The sequence below is a fragment of the Pygocentrus nattereri genome, chromosome 13 (genome assembly GCF_015220715.1).
Source record: "Pygocentrus nattereri isolate fPygNat1 chromosome 13, fPygNat1.pri, whole genome shotgun sequence".
NCBI classification, from domain to species: domain Eukaryota; kingdom Metazoa; phylum Chordata; class Actinopteri; order Characiformes; family Serrasalmidae; genus Pygocentrus; species Pygocentrus nattereri.
In genome coordinates, this window is record NC_051223.1 from 31984911 (window position 1) to 32008668 (window position 23758).

General features: G+C 40.3%; 1 protein-coding gene across 2 annotated transcripts in view; it reads left to right on the forward strand.

Annotated features, from left to right (window-relative positions):
• Nucleotides 1–23758, forward strand: part of aatkb (apoptosis-associated tyrosine kinase b) — a 79711-nt gene that overhangs the window by 33711 nt on the left and 22242 nt on the right. Inside the window, exons 2-3 of one of the 2 annotated variants that reach the window (XM_017701686.2) lie at nt 11446–11579; nt 20875–21016. In XM_017701686.2, coding sequence (XP_017557175.2) covers nt 11446–11579; nt 20875–21016 — 276 coding nt within the window. Of the gene's footprint in view, nt 1–11445; nt 11580–14456; nt 14904–20874; nt 21017–23758 lie in introns of those variants that run through there. The other variant, XM_017701697.2, reaches the window with a different exon arrangement.

Consider the following 23758-nt stretch of genomic DNA (forward strand, 5'->3'; position numbering starts at 1 on the left):
ACTCCAGCATTTAAGACCATTTATTGTTGGAAGTGTGTGTTAGAAGGCTCAGCAAAGCTTTGTTACTGTAACAGAGAATAATTTTATTTTTAATCTAAAAATCTAATTCTGCTGTGGAGCCGCAAGAGCATACTAAAGGAGCCAGATGTTTCTCTGGAGCTGCTAGTTGCGGACCCCTGTTATAGGCTTTGCAACATTATGATTTTTGTTGCTTTCTTTCATTTTTGTGCATCAGTGTTTTCTCACTACAATACCATGCATGGTTAACACATGTGCATAATGCAACCACTGGTTGACACATGACATGAATGAGATGCAAACAAGTGTAGAAAGGTACCTACACTCTCAGAAAAAAAGGTAGGACACTGTCACTGGGGCAGTACATCTCAGTACTTTTAGTCAGGGAACATAGCTGTACCATAATCCACTGAAAGTATATTTTCTAAGTTGTACTGACTCCACACACCCCGTTTCGTCTCCAGGCTTTCTATTTTATTATTCTGCTGTAAAACATTTAGTTTATAAAAAGATACAAATGTCTACTTTTCCACTAGGAAAAACTTATTTAAGGTACACAATGAACCTTAAAACTGTTGTTGCACCTTTTAGGGTACACTTACATTGTGTAGGTGTAGGTATCAAGTGTAGGTATCATCTGAAGAAATTAGTCTTCCAACCACAGTAGAAGGAAAGGAGTGACTGTGCAATGTGGAGTTCAAGAGGAAGGACATTTAAAGCACTAACACTGGCATGCTTTGATTTTAAAGACAGATAGGTCAAGAGTCCAGAAGTGGAAGATCAAAACTGGTGGACAGGAGTGTAGTGGTAGTGAGGGACTGAACCTTCTGAAGTACCTTTCATCGGTGCCTTAAACTGTTCAGTTGAGCTGCACAGCAGATGTAGAGATGAAGGCAGTGAGAGCTGTCGAGAGACAGACTGCAGCAGTGCATGCCCTGGCAGCCTTCTGGTAGCAGAAAGGATAAAATATAGATGAACACTTATCATGCACGTGCGCGCACACACTCTGAGAGTTTGCCAAGGTCATGCCCTCATTGACCACTGCACCAACCACTCATCACATTTTTCTAGACAGATGGATGGATGGATGGTTGAATAGAAACATGGAGCAACTGTCAGTGGAAGAAAATGAGCAGAATGGAGAAGAGAAAGCAAAGCATGAGAGAGTGAGTGGGAAAGGGCAAGAATGGAGAGATGAACAGATGGATGAATGAGTTGCAGAGAAAAATGGAGATTTTGCAGCTTACTGCAATTCTTAAGTACCAGCCTGTCCATCCCATCTGTTTCCAAGGCAACTGCTGTCGCTGTGAATTCGGAATAAAAATATACCAGAGATCCATGAAGCTGAGAGACTGTGGCAAATCCAAGCAGGACAAGACCACATCAACACAAAAGCTATGTTAAAACATTTACCAGTTCATGGTATCCCAAAAAAATATTCTCAACCACTTAGCAGAGCTTAACTATCTGTAGGTCAGGGATGCAGGGTCTGTAATACTAGGCCTCATATGGTGACTCAGTTTGTGTGGACTGATGAGTCAGGTAGGGGGTATCTGAGATGAGTCAGATGTGGTCAGATAGAGCATGTCAGTTATGCTGCACCCTCAGTGTTGGGTTTTGAAAAGGTGTGAATGAAATGGTGAGTCAGATTTGGTGTGTCTTTGTCCTAGTGAGTCAGGTTTGGAACACTTGAAATTGTGGTTCAGGTATGATAAGTCTGTAATATTGTGTCTGAAAAGATAAGAATGAAATAGTTGGGACTGGTGTGTCTGAAAGTGAGTCATGTCTGGGGCATCTGAAATGGTGGGTTGGAAAAGGTTTAAGTACAGTGGGGTGGAAATAGTTGGTCAGAAATGTGGCTTGGAAATGATAGTTTAGGTAAGGTGGGCTACAAATGGTGGCTCAGGTATCTTCTTCTTTCGGCTGCTCCCTTTAGGGGTTGCCACAGCGGATCATCTGCCTCCAGCTTGCCCTATCCATTGCCTCCTCTACTTTCATACCAACCATCTCCATGTCCACCTTCACTACATCCATAAACCTTCTCTGAGGTCTACCTCTTCTCCTTCTACCCAGCAGCTCCCTCTCCAACATTCTTTGCCCAATATATCCACTATTCCTCCTTAACACATGTCCAAACCATCTCATCCTGGCCTCTCTGGCTTTATCTCCAAACTGCTCCACCTTCACTGTCCCTCTGATCTGCTCATTTCTAATCTTGTCCATCCTTGTCACTCCCAATGAAAATCTCAGCATCTGCATCTTCCGCCACCTCCAGCTCAGCCTCCTGTCTTTTAGACAGAGCCACAGTCTCCAAACCATACATCATAGCAGGACGCACTGCTGTCTTGTAAACCTTCCCTTTCACTCTTGCTGCTATCTTTCTGTCACACATCAGCCCTGACCTCCCCCTACTCCATCCTGCCTGCACCCTCTTCGTCACCTCTTTTCTACACTGTCCATTGCTCTGGATGGTTGACCCAAGATATTTGAAGTCATCCACCTTTACGACCTCTACTCCTTGCATCTTCACCTTTCCACCTGCCTCCCTCTCATTCACATACATGTATTCCATCTTATCTCTACTGACTTTCATTCCTCTCCTCTCCAGTGCAAACCTCCACCTCTCCAGATTCTCGCCCACCTGCTCTCTACTCTCACCACAGATTACAATGTCATCTGCAAACATCATGGTCCATGGAGCCTCCTGCCTGACCTCATCTGTCAACCTGTCCATCACCATTGCAAACAAGAAGGGGCTCAAAGCTGATCCCTGATGTAACCCTACCTTCACCTTGAAACCATTTGCCACTCCAACTGCACACCTCACCACTGTCTCACTATCCTCATACATGTCCTGCACCACCCTAACATACTTTTCAGCTACACCTGACTTCCTCATACAGTACCACAGTTCCTGTCTTGGCACCCTATCATATGCCTTCTCTAGATCCACAAAGACACAATGTAGCTCCTTCTGACCTTCTCTGTACTTCTCTACCAACACTCTCAATGCAAAAATTGCATCTGTGGTACTCTTTCTGGGCATGAAACCAAACTGCTGCTCACTGATCTGAATCTCTCGCCTTAGCCTTGCTTCAGCAACTCTTTCCCATACCTTCATGGTGTGGCTCATCAACTTTATACCTCTGTAGTTTCTGCAGCTCTGCACATCACCCTTGTTCTTAAAAATGGGGACCAATACACTGCTTCTCCACTCATCAGGCATCCTCTCACTCTCCAGGATTTTGTTAAACAACCTGGTTAAAAAGTCCACTGCCTTCTCTCCTAAACATCTCCATACCTCCACCGGTATGTCATCTGGACCAACTGCCTTTCCATTCTTCATCCTTTTTAAAGCTGCCCTCACTTCCACCTTACTAATTCTCTGCACTTCCTGATCCACTATCTATCCCCCCGTTGTCTTCTTCTCTCTTTCTGTCTTCTCGTTTTCCTCATTCATTAGTTCTTCAAAGTACTCCTTCCATCTACTCACCACTCTCTGTTCACTCACTAGTACATTTCCCTCTCTATCCTTTATCAACCTAACCTGCTGTACATCCTTTCCAGCTCTATCTCTCTGTTTAGCCAAACGATACAAGTCCTTTACTCCTTCTTTACTGTCCAGCCTCTCATACAGCTCATCACAGGCCTGAGCCTTTGCCTTTGCCACCATTCTTTTCACTATGCGACTAGCCTCACACTTACTCCTGCCTACTTCCTTCATCTCTCTGGTTATCCCACTTTTTCTTAGCTGCCTTCTTCTTCTGAATACTCTCCTGGACTTCCTCATTCCACCACCAACTTTCCTTGTCTTCTTTCCTCTGACCAGACGAAACACCCAACACATTGTTGCCAGTTTCTTTCACCACCTTAGCTGTAGCTTCCCAGTCCTCAGGTAGCTCCTCATTGCCCCCAAGGGCCTGTTGTAATTTTTCCCTGAACTGCCTGCAACCATCCTCCTCCTTCAGCTTCCACCATCTAATCTTTGGTTCTGTCTTCACTCTCTTCCTCTTATTTGTTTCTAATCTCATTCTACAGACAACCACCCTATGCTGCCTTGCTACACTTTCCCCTGGTACCACTTTACAAGTTTTTTTTGGCTCCGGTATAGTGTGTTAGAAATGGCAAGTCAGATTTAGTGGCTTGGAAATGGTGGCTCAGGTATGGAAGATTGAAAATGGTGGATTAGATGTGATAGGTTGGTGCATCAAATTTGGTGGGATAAATAGATGCTGGATCTCAGATGGTAGGTCAAGACTTTGCAGTGCTTTTTATTACAGCCAAGCTTTTTAGAATGTGAATTATTTTCCCAAATTTGAGTAAAACAGAAGACATGAATACAAGCATATACACAATGAATTATGTGGTTCTGATTCAGATAATTAGTTCATATATCCATTCAAATAATATAGTTCAGACCTTTTAGGTGCACCTTTTTAGAATGCAGCTGCTGAAAACCTGCTATATATATTGTAAACTTAATTCCAGAAAGCTATATTCTGAGTCTGTCATGAAATGGTCAGACAATGTAAAAGACTACTGGGGTTTTCAAATAAATTAAGTAATGGGGTTTTGATATGACAGTGACAATATATGCATGTGCACAGTAATTGAAATGCCTGTGTTATAGATACTGAATTATATATTTTGAACTCAACATAGAGTTCATGTTTTAGACTGGATTAAAGCAGACATGGCTCACTTGTTGAAAGGCACTTAGTGCTGCTGCAGCCTATATTTAGGGCTTTCAGTGAAATGTTCTTCTCGCACTACAATAAGCAACATTTCCCATGATTTAATAATGTAGCTCATCTGATCTTATGATCACTTTTAATTACTTCATACAGCACTTGTACTGGTGTACATGTGGAAGGTGGAAATGATAACACTGGGGTAGTTTTATAGTTTAATATTTTGCTGCTATCAGAACAAAACCTTGTATCACCATTTTGGGCATTTTGGGTGAGTCTGGTTACACTAACCTTGCATTAAAAATAGGTTTTTTCCTTCTCCTGTAAAGTTACCAATTTGGAGATACAAGGTTTCGACAGCAGTGATTTGCCATTTAACCAGCGAAGCACAATACTGGCTGGACTGACTGAAATGAGCACATGCTGCTTTTACATTACACATGCATGCATACGAAGGAGAGAGCATGTGAATATATGCTGTATATGCTCTTTTGTGGTCTGGCCTGGCACTCGCGAATTTCATGTACAGCATTTCCACAGTATAATGTAAGGTTTCAAGCACAGTCAGATGCTCGCAGATGAAACTTACTGAAAGGGCTTTACTGACAGAAATAGGGTTCAAAGTTGCAGTCAATAACTAGGCAAAGTTCAGATCTAGAAGGCACCTGAAATATGCATAGAAGAAGATCAGACAATGCATCAATCCAAAAAGGGAAAAGCAGTAGCATGGAAGAAGGTACAGGCAAATGGTCAAAATCAGAGATATAGCAACCAAATCCAAAGGGCAGAGCAAAAAGGGCAGAGACAAGAAAACAAAAAGCAAAAGGTCACCCGAGGGAGCTTTCTTCTGACTCTTTTCACCTTTGGCTTTGTTACAGTGATGCAGAACATGATCTAATTTAATGGCTAGAGTGATCAACTGATCTTGCATTAACTCATCATCCTTACTAACCAGTTCACTAAATATTTCGGCATTCAGTCCTTGGCGAAACATAAATTGAAGATCCGCCTCATTCCAGCCACTGCTCATGGCTAGAGTTCAAAACTTTAAGGAATAATCCACCACCGGACAATTTCCCTGATGTAGCTTAGAAAATCATTCCCTGCTAATCTTACCCTCGTAGGGATGATCAAAAACTGTGTTAAAGTCTTTGAGAAACTGTTCATAGGATAGATGGTGGATCTAAGTTCAATTTGCGGTGGCTCATTCTAAAGCTTTACCGGCTAATCTAGAGACAATAGGAGATCTTAGCCTGGTCTGAACTAGCAGGGGAATTGTCAAAATACACCACACACTGAAGCAGGAATCCACAACCTTTATCAGTGTCTCCTTCGAATTTATTGGGTTTACTAACCGGGAAGACCGAAGTGGAGGTTTCGGCTATCATGGTTGGAGGTTGCAGGTTCTGCGAGACTCATATTCTGTAGTTGGCCAGTCAGTCCTCTCACACTGGCAACCAGTTGGGCCAACTGAGCCTGCTGTTCTGCTTGTTGGTGAGCTAGTGATTCAAGGTAATGAGTCACACTGGACAGAACCTGCTCATGTCGTCCAAGAAGCTGCCCTTGTTCATTCAGAGCCTTTTGAAAGGCTTCCGGGTCTGCCGTCTGCATGTCAGACGAGGTATTCTGTGACAGATTGACAGAATTCAGATGCTCATGGATAAAAAGGGCAAAAGTGGTTTTATTATCATGAGGCAAAGGTGTGGTCAAATAACATGCATGGGTCAAATCCAAAAAACACAGTAAGATCAGAATGGTGATCATAACACCACATGGACAGGTACAAAGGGATAATGCAAAAGATGTAGTCAAGCAAGCCAAAAGGTTCAAAAACACAGATCCAAAATGAAGGGAAAAAGTACAAAAAGGGTTATGCAAAAAGCAGAGTCAGGGATACAAAGCAAAGGTCAGAAATGGGGTAAATGCAATCAGAAAATATAACGCTCAGCAAGTTCTCAGTGAAACAATACCTCACACTGTTTCTGACTAAAGCCCGGGCTTATAAACAAAAGTGTCCTTGGGGACTGGGGGCAATGGGTTCCTGACTCAGGCCAGCTTGTCTTCTGTCTCGTTGATGTCTGTTGTTGTTTGACTGGAATGGTTCGGTACAGGTGTATATAGATGTGGGGGTCTATGTGTAGGTGTATATATGAGAGCAGGTGGATGTGTGGGTGTATATAGAGGATGAATGTGTCTAGGTGTACATATATGTCTAAGTGAATGTGTGGGTACACATGAGGGTAGATGTATATGTGGGACGGGTGTGTGTATGTGTGGGGGTGTGTGTGTGCGGGGGGGGGGGCTGTGTGTGGGTCCGGGGGTGTGTGCGGTGGGGGGGGTGTGTGGATGTGCGGACGCCCGCGTTCGCATGGGCATGTGGTGCTGTGTGGTTGGTGTTGCTGGGCGGGCTGCTCTCTGCGGTGGGGGAGGTGGGGGCTTGGGCGGGGTGGCGGCATAGGGTGTCTCCGTGACCTCCCCGGGCCGACCTCATCCTGCCTCGAGCGGGGGGACAGTGAAACGCGGAGCCTCATGAGCCAGCTAGTCAGCTGGCTCTCCTCTTCCAGAGGATCATTGCCTCTGGACCTACATACCCCCCCTCCATCCACCCCCAGACACACACACACACACACACACACACACACACACACACACACACACATACATACATTATTCCCCCACCCAAGCAAACACACTCAAACACACACAGTACTCATACATTTAGGATCCTGGGGGCAGGCATGTGCCGGGGGTCAAAGAGGTCGACCCGCTGTCATAGCCTCACTCGTCTCCTGACGACTGTCTGTCCCTCAGTTTTTACTGCACTTTAGACATTCAGGGCTTTTGAGGGGACGGTGTAGATGGACACTGCAGATCAGTGGCCCGGTGCTTAGCCCATGTTTGCCTACACACCTGTCCCCCCAATTTTAACTACACCATAGTATCACACCCTACCCCACATTCATATACACCAACTCCTGCACTCAACACTTCACTGGAGGTGGAAGGGTGGGAAGGTCATCCCTCACCCGTTTCCTGCTCCCTACCGGGGCGGGGTGTTGAACGCCGGAACAGGGGCTGGGCCGGGGGCATTCCTGGCGTTCTGGGGTTGCTGCCCGGGCCCCCGCCGCCCCCGCCGTGGAGGGTGGCCGGTATGGCGGTGCCGGCCATGTGGCATTGTATGGTTGGGTGAGTGTGGGCGTCTGTGCGCCCGCGCGCATTCTTCCCTGGCGTGCGCCCTCGGACTCGTGTGCAGTCGTGCATGTTCCTCCCGTGTGTGCGCCCCCCCCGCACGTGTGCACGTTCGTCCCATGTATGCATCCATATACAAACTGTTACTGGCTGGCCTTTCCATTCGCCCCCACCTCATCTAGGGGGACGGGGGGGTGTATATATGGGTGGGTGTTTGTACATACTGGGGTGATGTGTATGTATATATGTGGGTGTATGTATGTATGTAGGAATGTATATAGGTGTGGAGGTATGTGTGCGTAGGTGTATATATAGGGGTGGAGGAATATAAGGGAGTGAAGGTATGTAGATGTATATATGAGGTTGAGTGTATGTGAGGACAGCTGGTTCTGGGTCGGGGGATTGTTGTCCCCGGTCCTCTCCCGGCTGCTCCCCTGTGGTTGCTACTTCCCCCCCAGATGGGGGGCGCCTTGGGGCTTCAGGGCCTGGCCTGGTACTCCGGTGTGACGGTTGGCCCGCTCCCCTGGGTGGTTGGGCTCCGGGGCGGCTCAAGGCCCCTCGGCGGGGATGGGGCCCTGCTGGGTGGTGGTTGGCTCTCGGGCGTATGAGGCGCTGGGTCTTTGCTGCTGCCTCGTGATGGGGAGGGGCATCCTGCGGGCGGCTCTGGTTCCTCTGGTTCCCCTGGACCTGCGCTCCATGGCTGGGGGGGTGCTGTCCGGAGTCCCCCTCTCCCTTCCGCTGGGGTGGGCATGCAGGGGTCACTGGGAGATACGGCCCAGGGTCTCCACTGCTCCTGGGGGGGCCGCGGCGGGCGGGATTCCCTGGTCTTTCTCTGCCTTCCTCTGGCCTCTGGGGGGATGTTGTCGCAGCTTTCTGCCCTCGATATTGAGTGCATCTTGTGACAAATTTATACTGTACTGCACTCACAAACACACACACTCACATACACATACATCACAGTCATTTGTGTAGTATCTCCAAGTGCTGTACGTCTCAGGTACACTTTCTTCTCTTTTCTCAGGAGCAGCAGTTGGTGAACCATCGCCGTGGCATTTGCGCTGTGTTTTTCTTTTTTTTTGCCCTTATGTTATTTCCCTTTTTTACCCTCCCCCCCCACCCCACCCCCCCCGCTTATCTCTCCTCTCCCTTCTTTACAGATTCCCCTGGCCTGTCAAGTCTGGCATGATGCTAACACATTTTCATTAAAATATCAAATGTATAAACAAAATGAAATCAAATAATTAAAAAATAAATAAAGAAAAACACTGACAAGATGAGCCTATAATCTATAGTGCTCATTTTGGAAAAGTAAATCTGTTTGGCACAGTAACGCAGTCTGACCATAATTCTGATTGCAAATCTGCCAGACAAGACAGGCAAAAAAAAAAAAAAAAAAAAAAAAAAAAAAAAAAAAAACAAAAGTGTCCTTGTCATATGACAACATACACAGGTGGACAGCATTAGTAATTGGAAGATTGTGAGCGCTGATTGGTGGGTGAGCAATTGTCTGAGGTCGTGTGATCTCCCAGTGGAATCTGGGAAATTAAGTCTGTTTCCTTCCGTGAGTCCTCCTGATGCACGACACATACCCTCAAGGGTCCCACTCCAATAACAAGAGGCATACCAACCCAGTGGTAGTTTAGTATCAGTATAAATAGAAGAACTGTGTGGTTTAAAAACCTTCCTATGGTCGTATTGCAGAAACCTCAAATCTTTAAGATCTGGCAAGGCAAGATACGCTTTTCACCAACTCATTTCATAGGAGCAAATTCTGTCTTAATTTAGGAATTATGTTATCTTACATAGTGCATCTTATCTCAAGTTAGAAAATCCTAATCCACTCAGTGGAGGGTGTTTGTATTGTTATCTGTTTTATGTTTGTTGGGTCTTTTACCAAGTAAGTACAACTGGGTTATAAACAGCTAGTGTATGAAACAAGGGAAAACAAAACTACATTATATTGTAAACAAACCACAGCAGGGGCATTACCCCTGTTTGTTTTATTTTTCAATCACGCTGCTCCTGCTTATAAACCACTCATTCCATCATTAATTTATTTAGCAAGATTTCATCTATATTAGCAGATAGATCATGGCTTGATAGAAGGTTAGATAGAGATTAGATAGGTGTCTGTCAGTGATTTTTTATTTTTTTTTTATCTGACTTTTTAAAAAAAAAATCATTCTTACAACTGAAATATGTAATACAAATAAATGTGTGTTGCCGCTGAAGAACAAAAAATATTCCATTTTCATCCGTTTTTATTTTTTTACATCATTTGAGCACAACAGCTGTCTTTTATATTCTATGAATTTTCTGAGGAATGGATTGATAAAAATGCTACAAAATCACTTAGAATAAATTATATTTGCCTTAACCCCTAAAAATCCCAGGCATATTATATACTAAGTCTTAGTATTATGTAACTATGGAGACTTCAGTGCAAATTAATTGCGCTGTTCTTAGGTTATAGGAGTGCGTAAGAAAAGGCTTGCCGGTGGGCCCTGGCCATTTATGAGGTTAAGAATGTTTGTTTTTGCCTTCTCCTGTAGACTTAATATTCTGGACTTGTTTTTCTTTAGACAGCAACATGCTAGTTAGTGCCATTTAACATTTGTTTTTTCATTTGAATGGCTAATTGTAGAAATTGAAGCTTAAAACACAAGTTAGGAAAGAATTATGATACTGTTTTTTGAAATTTTGTGCCAATTCTCCAGCTCAGATGCCACCCATGTGTTAGATGACTGAAACCACAAAATGTGCAGAGTTTGTGACTCCCCCAGGACAGACTATGGAAATTCCTGCTATAGCAGAATTTGTGTTAGCCATCCGCTACCCTGGTCCTGGAGGAGTCCAGCAGAGTTTGGGGATTTTCCTACTAATACACGTCTGTCTCAATTCAACAGTAAATCAATGAAATGACCAAACTGTGTTGCCTTTCAGGGGTGAAACTGATTAATCTAGTTCATTAGAAGGCATTTTTGACCATGTCATTTGTCACTACTGTGCTGAGAATGGTCCAGCACTCAAATGAAATCTGCTCTACAGTGGTCCAGTGACAAATGATGAATGAGGTAGTGAGTGCAGAACACATGCATGGTATAATTTTTCTGTGTAATAGGTCTCATTTTACATGATTATAGGTACTTTCATTGCTGTATTATTGAGGACCTCCGTGCTACATCCTCTATATTGCATCCATATTCGACTTCTGTATTTTCCCTCAAGTCCATGTTTTCCCAATATACACTAAGCAAAATATTCACTTTCACAAAAACAATGGATGGATGGATGGACTGTGTCATTTACAGTAACAGATTATGATATATTGAACAGGGTGAATTACCAATAGTATGAATATAGTGATGTCATTCGATTATAAGATCACTATGTGTAAGTTATATAGGAATATTGTATAGAGGTGATGAGATTATTATACAAACATTACATAGCACTGTATAATAGGTTCATACTGTTAATTTGTTCTTTTTTTAGGATTGACAATGGAATTGGAGCATTTTTGTGTAATACTGGTTCTCTCCCACAGATGGCGCCCCTCTGAGTGAGCTCTCCTGGTCGTCCTCTTTAGCAGTGGTGGCTGTGTCTTTCTCTGGCCTCTTCACCTTTATCTTCCTCATGCTGGCCTGCCTGTGCTGCAAGAAGGGCGAGATTGGATTTAAGGTTAGATAACTATCCTCCATGTCACAAAGTGTTTCTACTATTATGGGCCACCACTTGTAAAATGTTTGGGGATCACTTGGCTTTTCAGGTGTGTGTGTGTGTGTGTGTGTGTGTGTGTGTGTGTGTGTGTGTGTGTGTGTGTGTGTGTGTGTGTTTTAATGAATGGCCATACTTTAGTTTTCAGCGATTTAAAGTATTAAACACAGCTTCTTAGGCCTTTTTTGGAAGATGTACCTCAAACATCTCACAAAAGTCTTACCTAGGTAAATTGCTAAGACATTATTTAGGCAAAACACATTTGGGCATACTTCATACCATGAAAGACACTTTGAGCAACATGTATCTGCATGTTGAAGCAAAATATACCCAAATCACAAAACCTTAGCAGGTATTTTTTTCTTAATTGAAAAAGTAGCAGAGAAAAGCAAACATGTTTGTAGACAATTTCAAAAGAATGCAAGTGTCCCCAAACATTCGATATGTGTTGCTTCGATCTAAATGACTCTAATGATTACTGTACACTGAAAAGCCATATAAAAACTGATGGACTATGAATTTATGTGTATGATGAATGCGAGGAGGCAAATGAGGTGTAGCAGTTTTCTGATGGACACATGGTTGCAGTTTTATGTGCACTCACTGCATTTCTCAACTGCAACACAAAATGGGTCAAGACACCAGAGAAAATAGGGTGGGAGAATCATAAAAAGAGAGAGAGAGAGAGAGGCAGAGAAAGTCCTTGGCCTTTTGTAAACTCTCAGTGTGTCTCTCAGTGGAGCTGGAGCTCACAGCTCAGACATCCGCAGCTGAAAACACTCCATTCCTCCCTCTTTCAGCACTGCAGTGATTGTTTCTCCACCTAATATCCAATATCAGGTCATTAGATTCATTCAGCCCACTAATTCAGAGAGCTGTTCCCATGTCGCTCTGCAGCTTTAGAATGTTCTTGTAAACACTGAGTCATGTTGGACGTCATTTAGTGGATGCTCGTATGAATGAATTACTAATTATTTTTGTAGCAACTATAACTGTGCTGAGATGAGCTGGCATTTTTTGTTCTGTCTGTGTTTTTCAACAAATCTGAAAGAAACCCCTCCATCACAGTTAACCCTTTAAAGGGCTGGCTCAATTCCTCACACTCATAACTGCAGAACATAACCTATTTAAAATGACATTTATTTTGTATTAGTTACTGAATAACATATATTAGTTACTGGGAAAATAAGTTATGAGAACAAAAACAAGTTGTAATATTTAATTACATAGTAAGTTATGTGATGACTTGTTTCGATCTTTATTTGTTTTATTGTGCTGACGAGCGAACCTTTCCAGCTTGTTGCAAAGTGAAGCAAAAAAAAAAAACACACAGAATTACAGAATTTTACAGAATTACTGTTGTCTACAATTATAGAGGAAGGATGCACTTCTAGTTTAAAACCGTGACGTAATTCTCACACCATGTTGGCCACCACGTTGACTTACCCTGTGTCCAGAGTGACTTTGAGATTTTAGCCATGATTCCCTCAATAATTCAGCTCAGAAAACCACTGTTTAGATCCTGCATTTACATCCATGTAAATCTAAATTTATAAAACAAAGGCTAAGGCTAGCCATGTGATGTGTACATGCTGCTTAGCTGAGAGAGTGGGGGGAGGGGCAGGAAAAAGCAGTGGATCCAGCCTGAATCCAAGATGAAAAGAGGAAAGAAAATCAGTAATATAAGGAATCACCATCAAACTTATTGCACTTCCAGCTCACAGACACTCCCAACTGACAATTTCTGAAAGGGTATCTGAGGTGCAACCTGGTTTCTCTTTAAGCAAAAAAGCAAAAAAAAAATAATAATAAAACTACGGTAGGTAAATTTATCAAAATGACCAAAAGTCATAAAGACGCAGAATTTCTGTTAGCGTTTACATCCCAAACAATTGCATATCTGAGTAGCCTGGGGTCTCAGGGAAAATAACATAGGGCATGTGTGACTGTCACATGTAAATATGTTATAAACGTAATTATTATTAACCCAAAATAACATCTCTCTCTCTCTCTCTCTCTCTCTCTCTCTCTCTCTCTCTCTCTCTCTCTCTCTCTCTCTCTCTTTCCACTCTCAGTCACACACAATTTGCATTAGGTGCTTAGAAAAAACATGAGACAAAATGAGAATTTTCACTTGGCTTTTGGGTCTTGGAATCACCAAAAAGGTATCTTTACATGAAATGAATGGATGTTAATGTGACAAGTTCTCATTTTGTACAATTTCTATTGATCCATTCATCAAAAAAAATTCACACAATGTAAAGGGCAGTATGATTTTCATCATATGAGTGCACAGATCCCAAAAGCGTATCATATACAGTAAGTCATTCCAACTATTACACTTTGTTTTGAGACAAAATGTATCCTTCCACTTCACTGTTGCTTTTGTTAGTTTACACATGGTTGGTTTGCCCATAGTTCTCTCATAAGCACTGTTCAGTGTAGCCTGCCTAATTGGTGGTATTACTGCATCAGCAGCATGTCTTGCTTGTAAGTGATACTTCTGACTTGATGTGATATCAGCCATCAGTGAAACAGTTAAAAAATGGGAAACAGTGTCAGAGTCTATGTACATGCATGAGCCAGTGTCCTGACAACGTATAAAACAAACATAAGTATGTGTGTGGGGGTTGTGGGGGGGTCTGCTGTGCACATGTGAAAAAGTCAGTGAGAAAGGAAGGAAAAAAAGTGATGTCATAAGCACAGAATGTGAAAAGCTGCACCCCCCCCCCCCCCTTCTCTCTTTCGCTCTCTCTTTTTTCAGCCTTACATTTTTGTGGGGTGGGCGTTGTAGGGGGCTCTGTGGTGTTCTCAGCTGCTGCTGTCTCTTTTCTCTCTGGACAAGAACAGGAAACTGCCCCTTCTTCCATCCACCCAGCTATCCATCTCCCATATCATCAGTCTATCCGTCTGTCTGTCGGTCGTTCTGTCTTTTTCTTTCTTTTTCCCGCCCTCACTCTCTCTCCTCCCTTCACTCTGCTCCCTCCATTGCCTATAAGTCAGAGGGACGATTCCATTTGCTGCATGCTGTCTGCCTCTTTAGAGACGTACTATGCATCTCTCTGCAGCGTGTGATCTAACATGCACCGTCTGCTGGCTCCATGAATGTGCTTGTCAATCAACAAGCTTCAGTCAGGGCTTATGGAGCAGAGGGCACCAGGCTTACTGGCCTGGAAATTACACTGGTGCCCTCAGAGGTACCAGCTACTGGTGTTTTGGCCATGCCACTCATACACCACAAGCAGCACAGGTCAATTAGCTTGAGCAAGGCTTCGGGAATGGGATAAGGTAAGATCTGAACTGAACTTTGTTTTATGCTATTCTGAGGTTATTATTTATGAAATTCACTGATGTGCACAACTTGAGGGCAGCAATTCAACTGCATTCAATTTCTAACTTGAATCAGTTATAAAAATTCAGTAAAATATGTGCTCATACTTTTGCCAAAATTAGCTTTTTTCAAATGTAAAACTTAAGATGTAGTATATCTCACTATTTCGTGCCTAATTCATAATCCCTATGGTCCATTTTGTGTATTCAGTGTATTTAAAAAACATATATTCTGAATTGTACCCGAATAATTAAATTGAGGTGAAATCTGAGATCACACTATGCTTTGATTCACATCTTAAAGAATCGTAACCGAACTAAATAGTGGTATTTGTGAAAATGCATTAAATCATTTTAATAACGCTTAGCAAACAGGGCTCTATATAGTACTGAAAAGGGGTTCCTTGACTTATAACCATACTACAACCCATTAGTGCAACACGCAGCCATTTTTAGAACATTCTTTAAGGAACCACAAAGAAGAGGCTCTCCATCATAAAGAGTCTCTAAGTTATGCAAAAAAAAACATTTCAATGGTTCTTTGAGTTGGAATGGGTATATAAGCATTGCTTTCACTACAGAACCCTTAAATAATCCCTTTTAAAACATTTATTCTAACCAGATCAAGGTGGGATTTCATGATGCATTTAAATGGTTTGTAAAGAATTGTAAATAAATCAAATTGTGGTGAAGTTTGTGATAGCTTTGCTCAATATAAAGTGCCATGACGCAGAGATTACTTTCTTTAAATCTGCCTGATTCTGGCAAAATTATTTGGCAGTTAGAGCAATGCTAGAATATGTGGATCAAGATATGACTAACCAAGCTGAAAAACGTTAGAACAGTGCAGCAGTCTGCATGAGCATAGCTGGATCTCTCTCTCTCTCTCTCTCTCTCTCTCTCTCTCTGCACCATATGTCTTTCCATTCCTGTTGAAATATGCACACACATTGAACGCATTGTTCACAAGAATCCTGCTTCGCTATGCTGAGTGGGGGAAAAAAAGCCATTTTAACAGTAGTATGGAAACATGTGCTACACATATCTTTATTTGAGTAAGTTTTATTTTCAACTGCTGAGTAAAAATAGTGCTATATCTGTGCTAGAAGAAGAGTTAGATCATCCTCCTCCATTTTTAACAACATGAAACAACTTTCTTTATGAAATCCCACAGTTGATCATTTTTTTTCTGTTATTTTTGAAAAGCCAACATGTAAAGCAATGTCATACCTTGCATGATGTAAAACAATAGAAAATGATAAAATAATAGAATTTAAAAAGAGTTAACACTCTAAGCTCTAAGAGTCTGCATGTGGGTACATATTTCAGCTCCTCTCTCTCATAATTACTCAACTTACACATTACATTTCATAGGAGTTACTGAAAAATAAGGCTTAATATTCATAACTAAATAATAATTCCAATGGGTTAGACCATCAATACTGAGTTTATTTTCCTATAATATTACAGTGAATACAGTGAATAATTAACGGTAAGTCATGCTTGCATTTGTTAAACTTCCTGAATCAGAGAAAATGAAAGTTTTATTATGAGAAGGCATAATGCTCCTTTGAAACTTATACACTTTAATATATTTTGTATATTGTTGCTTTTGTATCTGAATCGTAAGTAATATTCATAACATTACTTACATTAATGTAATGAGATGTTATTGTCTCTTTGCATATTAAAAACCTAAAATGGCTAAAAAAGTAAACTTTAAAATGTTTTTAAAAATCACAAAATGATTTTATTCCAAGTAAGTTTGGACTTCTTCTACTGGTCCATCATTGTTCCCAACATGTATGAACAGGGATAGTGAGGTAAATAAAAATAATACTAATAAACATCTAAAAAACATAAGTTACTGGGTTTTGACAAAGATTGAAAGTAAGATTAAACATGTGCAGATTATTTGTTTGTAGACTGTCTCATTAATAGATGGTTTGAAACATTCTTATCTTAGGTGCTTGTGCTTTAGGAGTGCCAGTAAAGCCGGCGCCAATAAAGCTTCTTTGAGTTGTATGGAGTGCTTTGGCATTGTTTGATAGCCTGTACTTCTGTATCAGCGCCACATCCACCCTGACTCTGCTGCTCTGTATGCTGTAGCTGACGGGCAGCAAGTTGTAATCTGCAGAGTGTAATCTCAAATCTCAAGAGCAGAGCTTTCTCCCTGCTGAGGAGAGAGGATGAACCGGGAATTATGGGAGACAGCATGGGGGCGTGTGAAGACGAGGACCAGGGAGTCCCTGAGGGGACTGTGTGTCTGTGTGTGTAAGTGTTCAAAAGTATAAAACTCTCCAGGTCACGGTTTTCCAGCTTTTTGACCCCAGATCCCAGCAGTCCTGTGAACAGTGGACAGCTCTTTAAGAGCATCTGGAGAAGCATTTCCGATTTACAATCCCTGCCAAGTCCTTTTTTGCCCCTCCTCTGCCACTGCTGCATTGTAAAACTTTTTAAATTTGGCCTTAAAATTTTGCATAAGATTGCTGTACATTTAACAGTTAGACAACAGAATAATAATCAGTGCCTGATATTCTCTTAATAAGAGATTGTTTTTGAGATGTAATGAAGGGCATTAACAGTGATTTGACAAATGGTAATTATAGGAAGGTTGCGATATCTACAATGCAAATTTAGCCATTTTATTTACTATCCAAAACCACCACTCCAATTACTAAATTGCCTTACAACACCTTTCATGTATCTCTCATTCATGAATTGACTATATATAGTATTTTATATTTTAATGTAATAATGTAATTTTTATAATAGTGAGGCTTTCTATGATGGAACATTAAATACATTTTTCAATGTATATATATATATATATATATATATATATATATATATATATATTTTTTTTTTTTTTTTTTTTTTTTTTTTAATTACTTAAAACTATACAACTGCAAACACAAACCCAGCACACCCCCCCCGCCCCATGAGCAGCTCATTTGATGTCAAACCACATTAAATGAAATGTTGACGTTTTAGCAAATTTATTATGCAGCAATCAGTTCTCTTGTAAGTTATTATATTGTTCTTTTAAAATGTATGTTTCTAATATTATGTTCCCTCTCCTGTCTTTTCACTGTGCTGGTAGTGTCTTTGTTGGATGGAAAGTTAAAAACACTTAACAGAGGGCCATGGGTCATATTCTGGTCTGATTAGTGTGTCATGCTCTTTAATGAGGTCTGAATGGAGGTTTATTTGTTTTAAAGTGTGACTCTGTATTCAGTCTAATCAAAGTATTCACAATCAATCATCATCACTTCAAAATGTTCTGGTCTATTTTTACATTCCAAAGTTTAATTTACAGAACACTCCGTAAGAAATTGGACAGTGATTTAATGATATTGCTTTGGCTCTACTGCAGCACAATCAATTTAAAGCTATAGGGTTTAAGATGGGTCATACTATAGAAACGTCCATTTTTGCATCCCTAGTATTTAAAAGATGTATTACATTTAAGAAATATTAAGGTTACCATTTATTTATATTTTTCAATAAAGCAATATGTTACTTTAACAATTACACCTTCTTCAGCCATGAATTTGGCAATATTGTTTTTTTAATCAGTTATCTAGAATTACAAGCACCACAGAAGTGCTTATCCCCACAGCCATGTGTGAAGGGTGAGGCCATATTTTGAAGAAAAAAAAACTTTTTTTTGCAGTTTTAACTGCAGTAATGTAGACATGACTATGGAATATATAAATAAAATGACAGAGAAAACAAATCCCAAATAAATATTATAAAATACATAAATAAAGTTGTGGTCCCCAGGAGCCATGTCATTGATGCTACTGCGTAACAAAAAAATCTTTCATTTTCAAATAAAAATTACACTGATGACATCATTTGACTTCCTTTTACCTGTTTTTGAGGATCTGTGAAAAAAGCACATGGTAAGTCCACTGTGTCTTTTCAGTTTTCAGAAATTTTCTCATTCACCTCATGATTTCATATGAAGCTTTTAGTTGAAGTCACTGGTGTGACCTACTTTATTCTTAGGTAAGTGTGAAAAAAAAATACAAATTACATTTTTTATTGGATTTCCTATGACTGACATGTGATTTGATGCTCTGTAGCAGCCTTTTTGTCAAATGCATTTTTTTATCAAAAATGTCAGTGTTACTGTATCTGGTGTTACTTTTCTTATATGTAACACCAATGAAGATTAATAACACCAGTGACACCTATGGATAAACAGAAAAGTGGACATTTCTGTAGAATGACCCAGGTGTAGAATATCAACTTTAGTTTTTTGGGATATTTACGTGGATATGCTCACCAGTACTGGAATCACATCCTTGTATGCCTAGGCCCAAAAGTAATTGGTTAGTTGCCTACATAGCTGTTGCTTGACCAGTGAACAGATTAAGAATGATAGACGTTGTCACAGAGTGCAAACCACAGAAAGGCGAGACTGCAATATGTTAGAATGTACATAAAAATGCCTGAAGAGTCTTTTGCATAGGTGAAATGAAGATTAACAAAGTGGGATTAGGAAATTCCGTGGGATCTGTTGATCCAAAATGTACCACATCATGTGTGAAACATGATGACATGGGCATGTATGGCTGCCTGAGAAAGTGATTCAATTGGCTGAGCACTTTCTCAAATCATACTTCTCAAAACTCAGTGAACAGTGCAGGACAGTGACCCCGAAACAAATTGCTAAAGCAACCGTAGAGTTTTGCAGGAATGTTCTTGAATTGCCAAGCAAGTCACCCAAGCTGAGCACCGCTGAGCATGTGCTTCACTTACTAAAGACCATTTTGAAGGCAAAAAGCCCCTCACACTAGCAGGAACTGAGAATTATTGCAATATAGGCCTGGAGAAGCATCATTAGGGAGGATACCCAGCATCAGATGATGTCTGTAGATTACAGACTTCATGTAGTTATTAACTGCAAAGGAGTTGCAACCAAGTGCTAAACTAAAAGCTAAAATTTTGTTTAATTCACCAGAAATAGATGTAAAGACACTTGAATGGCAATTCCACCAATTTTTCCACTGTTAAATATAGTCATTCAGAGTGGTTTCATATGAAATGCACCATTTTAAGTAGAAACTGGTTGAGTAAGAATTGTTTATAATGGTGATGATAGGAACCAGATGTCTGAAGCGCTAACATCAAACCGCTCTGGATGACGGACAGCTCTAAAAGCTACCTGACAAAGTTCATGCATGGAACATTTAACCAATACACTGCCTCTTGTTTAAGACATTGTTAACGATAGTTTTGAGGGTTTTTTATCAGTTCATGGTGGAAAAATACATGTAGAACTTGAAAGGATAGTGCCCAAAGAGAATTTTTGGATTTTCCACTATTTTACCATCACCAATATTACATATAAAAACTCAGAAGAATAAGTAAAATGACTATATTCACATGTAGACATTGCAACTCCAGTTTCTGTCACCACCATAGTAAAGAAATCTGAGTTGGTATGTTTTTCTACAATTAATCATTTCACATTAAACCACTTTGAATGACATTGTCTACATTTCACTTATTGAATTACTCAGAACTTTTGAAAACTCACTAAAATTCTCCTTTATATGTCATTCTGATCTTTAACATTATAAACACTGTTCCATTTCAAATCCAGTGTGTAAAAGTACAACACCAAAGAAAACTGCCAAATTACTTGGACTACCATCAAATAGCACTGTTTAAAGTGTCCTTATTATTGGATGACAACATTTTGTGGCAAAGCTATGTGATTAATCATCAAAGTTCGAGAAAAGCTACTTTCTTAGTCAAGATGAGATATTACATGTTAAAATGTTATGCTGCAACAAATAATCACTCTATGATCCAGCCCTTCAAAGCACACTCATGACAATGTAACACCCCTCTGAGCGCTCTGCTCTCTGTTTTCTGGTTGTGACCATTGCCCTTTGTGTCCCTGTCATGTTAGGAGTTTGAGAATGCGGAGGGTGATGAATATCAGGCGGACATGTCCACTCTGGCCTCGCCAGCCTCCGCTAACGGCCCTGACGTCTATGTCCTTCCTCTTAGCGAAGTCTCACTGCCTGTCGCCAAGCAACCCGGCCGTTCAGGTGAGTCACTTGCACACCTGCTGCTGCTAATGTCACACTCTTTATTTGTTCTAGAGAAGAAATGGACCTGAATTTCTCAGGTTCAGGCTCAGGTTTTTCTGCTCCTCATTTTTAAAAATAAGGTGCCAAAAAGCGTTCATTGGAGCAATATTATGGAAGAATCAATATTGGTTTCCTTATCAGTGGAAGGCTCTATTACTATTTTTGTAAACAGACAGAGTGAATATAATGTAAAAGCCAAATAATGTCTTTTTTTTCCCCTAGAATTGTACATCCAAGCCGAGCCAGTTTACAATCACTAAAGTACTGTAGAACCCTTTTTCTAATAGCGTAGAGATGCAGGAAAAGTCTTCCAAATTACATACTCTGTAGACAATCTATGGAAACCAGCACAAAAAAATTCACAAAATCAGATTTCTATTTGCATCGGTTCTGAACATAATGAACTGAATCATTCTTTAGCAATTACCCTTATAGCAAGTATTTTATTCTCAGAAATCACTAAAATGCTTCATTTTCGTATTCAAATCACAAATTTTATCTTCGAATCCTCTTATAGGGTAATTGGCTTCTGAACGTCATTTTTACTGCTCAAAAGTTTGCATGTTTAAACTGTTTACCTCCTGATTTGATGTTTTACCATGTCTGCTACTGAATGTGAAACACACTCAGTAATATATTATGAGTTTAATTGGTTGCTGTTGATGCTTGATAAAGTGCAGTGTTTATAACATATGAGTTTAGAACATGGTATGAGAATTCATCTAGATTACAATGACACGCAGGTAGTTAAAGTCAATATTTTTCATTGCACAGCAATATTGTCTTAACTCCTTAAAATCCCAGGTTTATTATGTTCTAAGACTGATTGTCCAGTAACTACAGGGACTTTAATGTTCTTAGGTTACAAAATTGTATAACACAATTTTGGGCATGTCAGGGGTTAAATCTGGCCATCTGAGGGGTTAAAGCAAGTCAAGTTTCATTATTCGTCAGCAGATCTTAAAACAAGACAAAACAAAAATTGAATACATTTTGCATAATTGCATAAATATTTAACCCTTTCAGACTAGTACTTGGTAGAACAACCTTTTACTGCAGCTTCAGGTTTGTTGGAGTAAGTTTCTGTGACCTTTGCACACTATTGGAGCATCATTTTCACCCATTATTCCTTGGAGATTTGCTGCTTGTTCAGGTTGACTGGATGATGGTTTTGGACTGCAATTTTAAAATAGTGTCACAGATTCTTGATTAGATTGGGCAATATATTTCATCATTTAGCACTAGAGTTAAATACTTATGCAAAATTCATTTTTGTTTTTTTGTACACACACAAAACCAAAATAGTTTACATTAAAACAAAGTTTACCTCATTGCAAAGTATTTCGGTGGTCACAATTTTTAATGTTACTCAGTGATTTTCAGACTTTGGGATACATATATTTATAAAATTTACTACTAAAGTAGGAAAAAAAATTCAAATAATATTTTCCAAAGTTGAAATTTAGAGATTATGATTAGGGACAGCTGCCTTCATATAGAAAAGTACCATATAAATTATGATTTTTTAAAATATAGATTTGCATGTATTTTGCTTTTTTCAATTGATATATTGGGTTTAAAGTGATCGACATAATCCTTATAAATATCTTCCGTCTGAATGTGTCATTGTTTTTTAAATAGCTTTTTGCTGTGGGACTGTAATAAAAAATACACATACAATACATTCTTTAAACTGAAAAGCTAGTTCTAAGGGGTTAGTTGGTAGTGCAACGTGTATAATTGAGTGAATAAAACTTTTTTCCCCATGACTCCAGATGCAGTGTTGCTTGATCCAGAGCACAGCCAACACTCCAAATGAGAATCACATACGCAGGGCAGATTTCTCCAGAGGATGATGTCATTGTCCCCTATGCAGCCCTTATCCCACAAAGTCTTTATTATGAGGTCTCTACAGCCCTATAGCCTTTATAGCTTTATAGCTAGTCCTTAGGGCAGATAGGAGAGAAAGACAGAGAGGGGGAGAAACAGTGAGAAAGAGAGAAAGTGGGAGTGCTGCCATTAAAATGAGGTTTCTGTTTGTGCCTCCAACTCTCTAGTGCTCCTATGCTGTAGTCACTCTCTCTCATATTCTTTCCATAAAACATCTGCCTGTTGCATAATGACGCCTCTGCCGGCCTACATAAACTCTCCTCGGAATGTTAGGCATGCAATGGAGCATTTGTGGAATCGATTCCATAGAAAATGTCCATCTTTCTCTTTCTCTCACAACAATAGCATGCTCTGTTAGAGAGACATGGAGCCTGATAATCATATGACGTCTTGTAGGGTCAGAGGTCTGGTTGTGGGCTTCTGAGACTACTAATTAGCTAAAGTCCTAATTAATGGAGGCTACTGAGACTGAACTTAACCTAAAGTTCAAGTGTGCAGAAATGGTTTAATAATGGTGACTTTGCCATGTCATTTCTTTTCTTTTCTAGTACAATAGACAGAGTGAGTCACTAAAGACATTAAACATTCAGTTTTATGGAGCTAAACCAGATGTTTATTAAGAGAGTTCGTAGATGCATTCATACAAATTGTTAAACAGCCTTTTTCTTGTGCAGTACAACCACACAGAGACATACTGCTTTACAGTAATGTGTATACAAAAATAAATAAATAAAAAAGATCTCATACTGTTGCTGTAGTTTTTGGTAAGGCAGCATCTGATGCCTTCAAAAACAAGAACCAACTCTAACC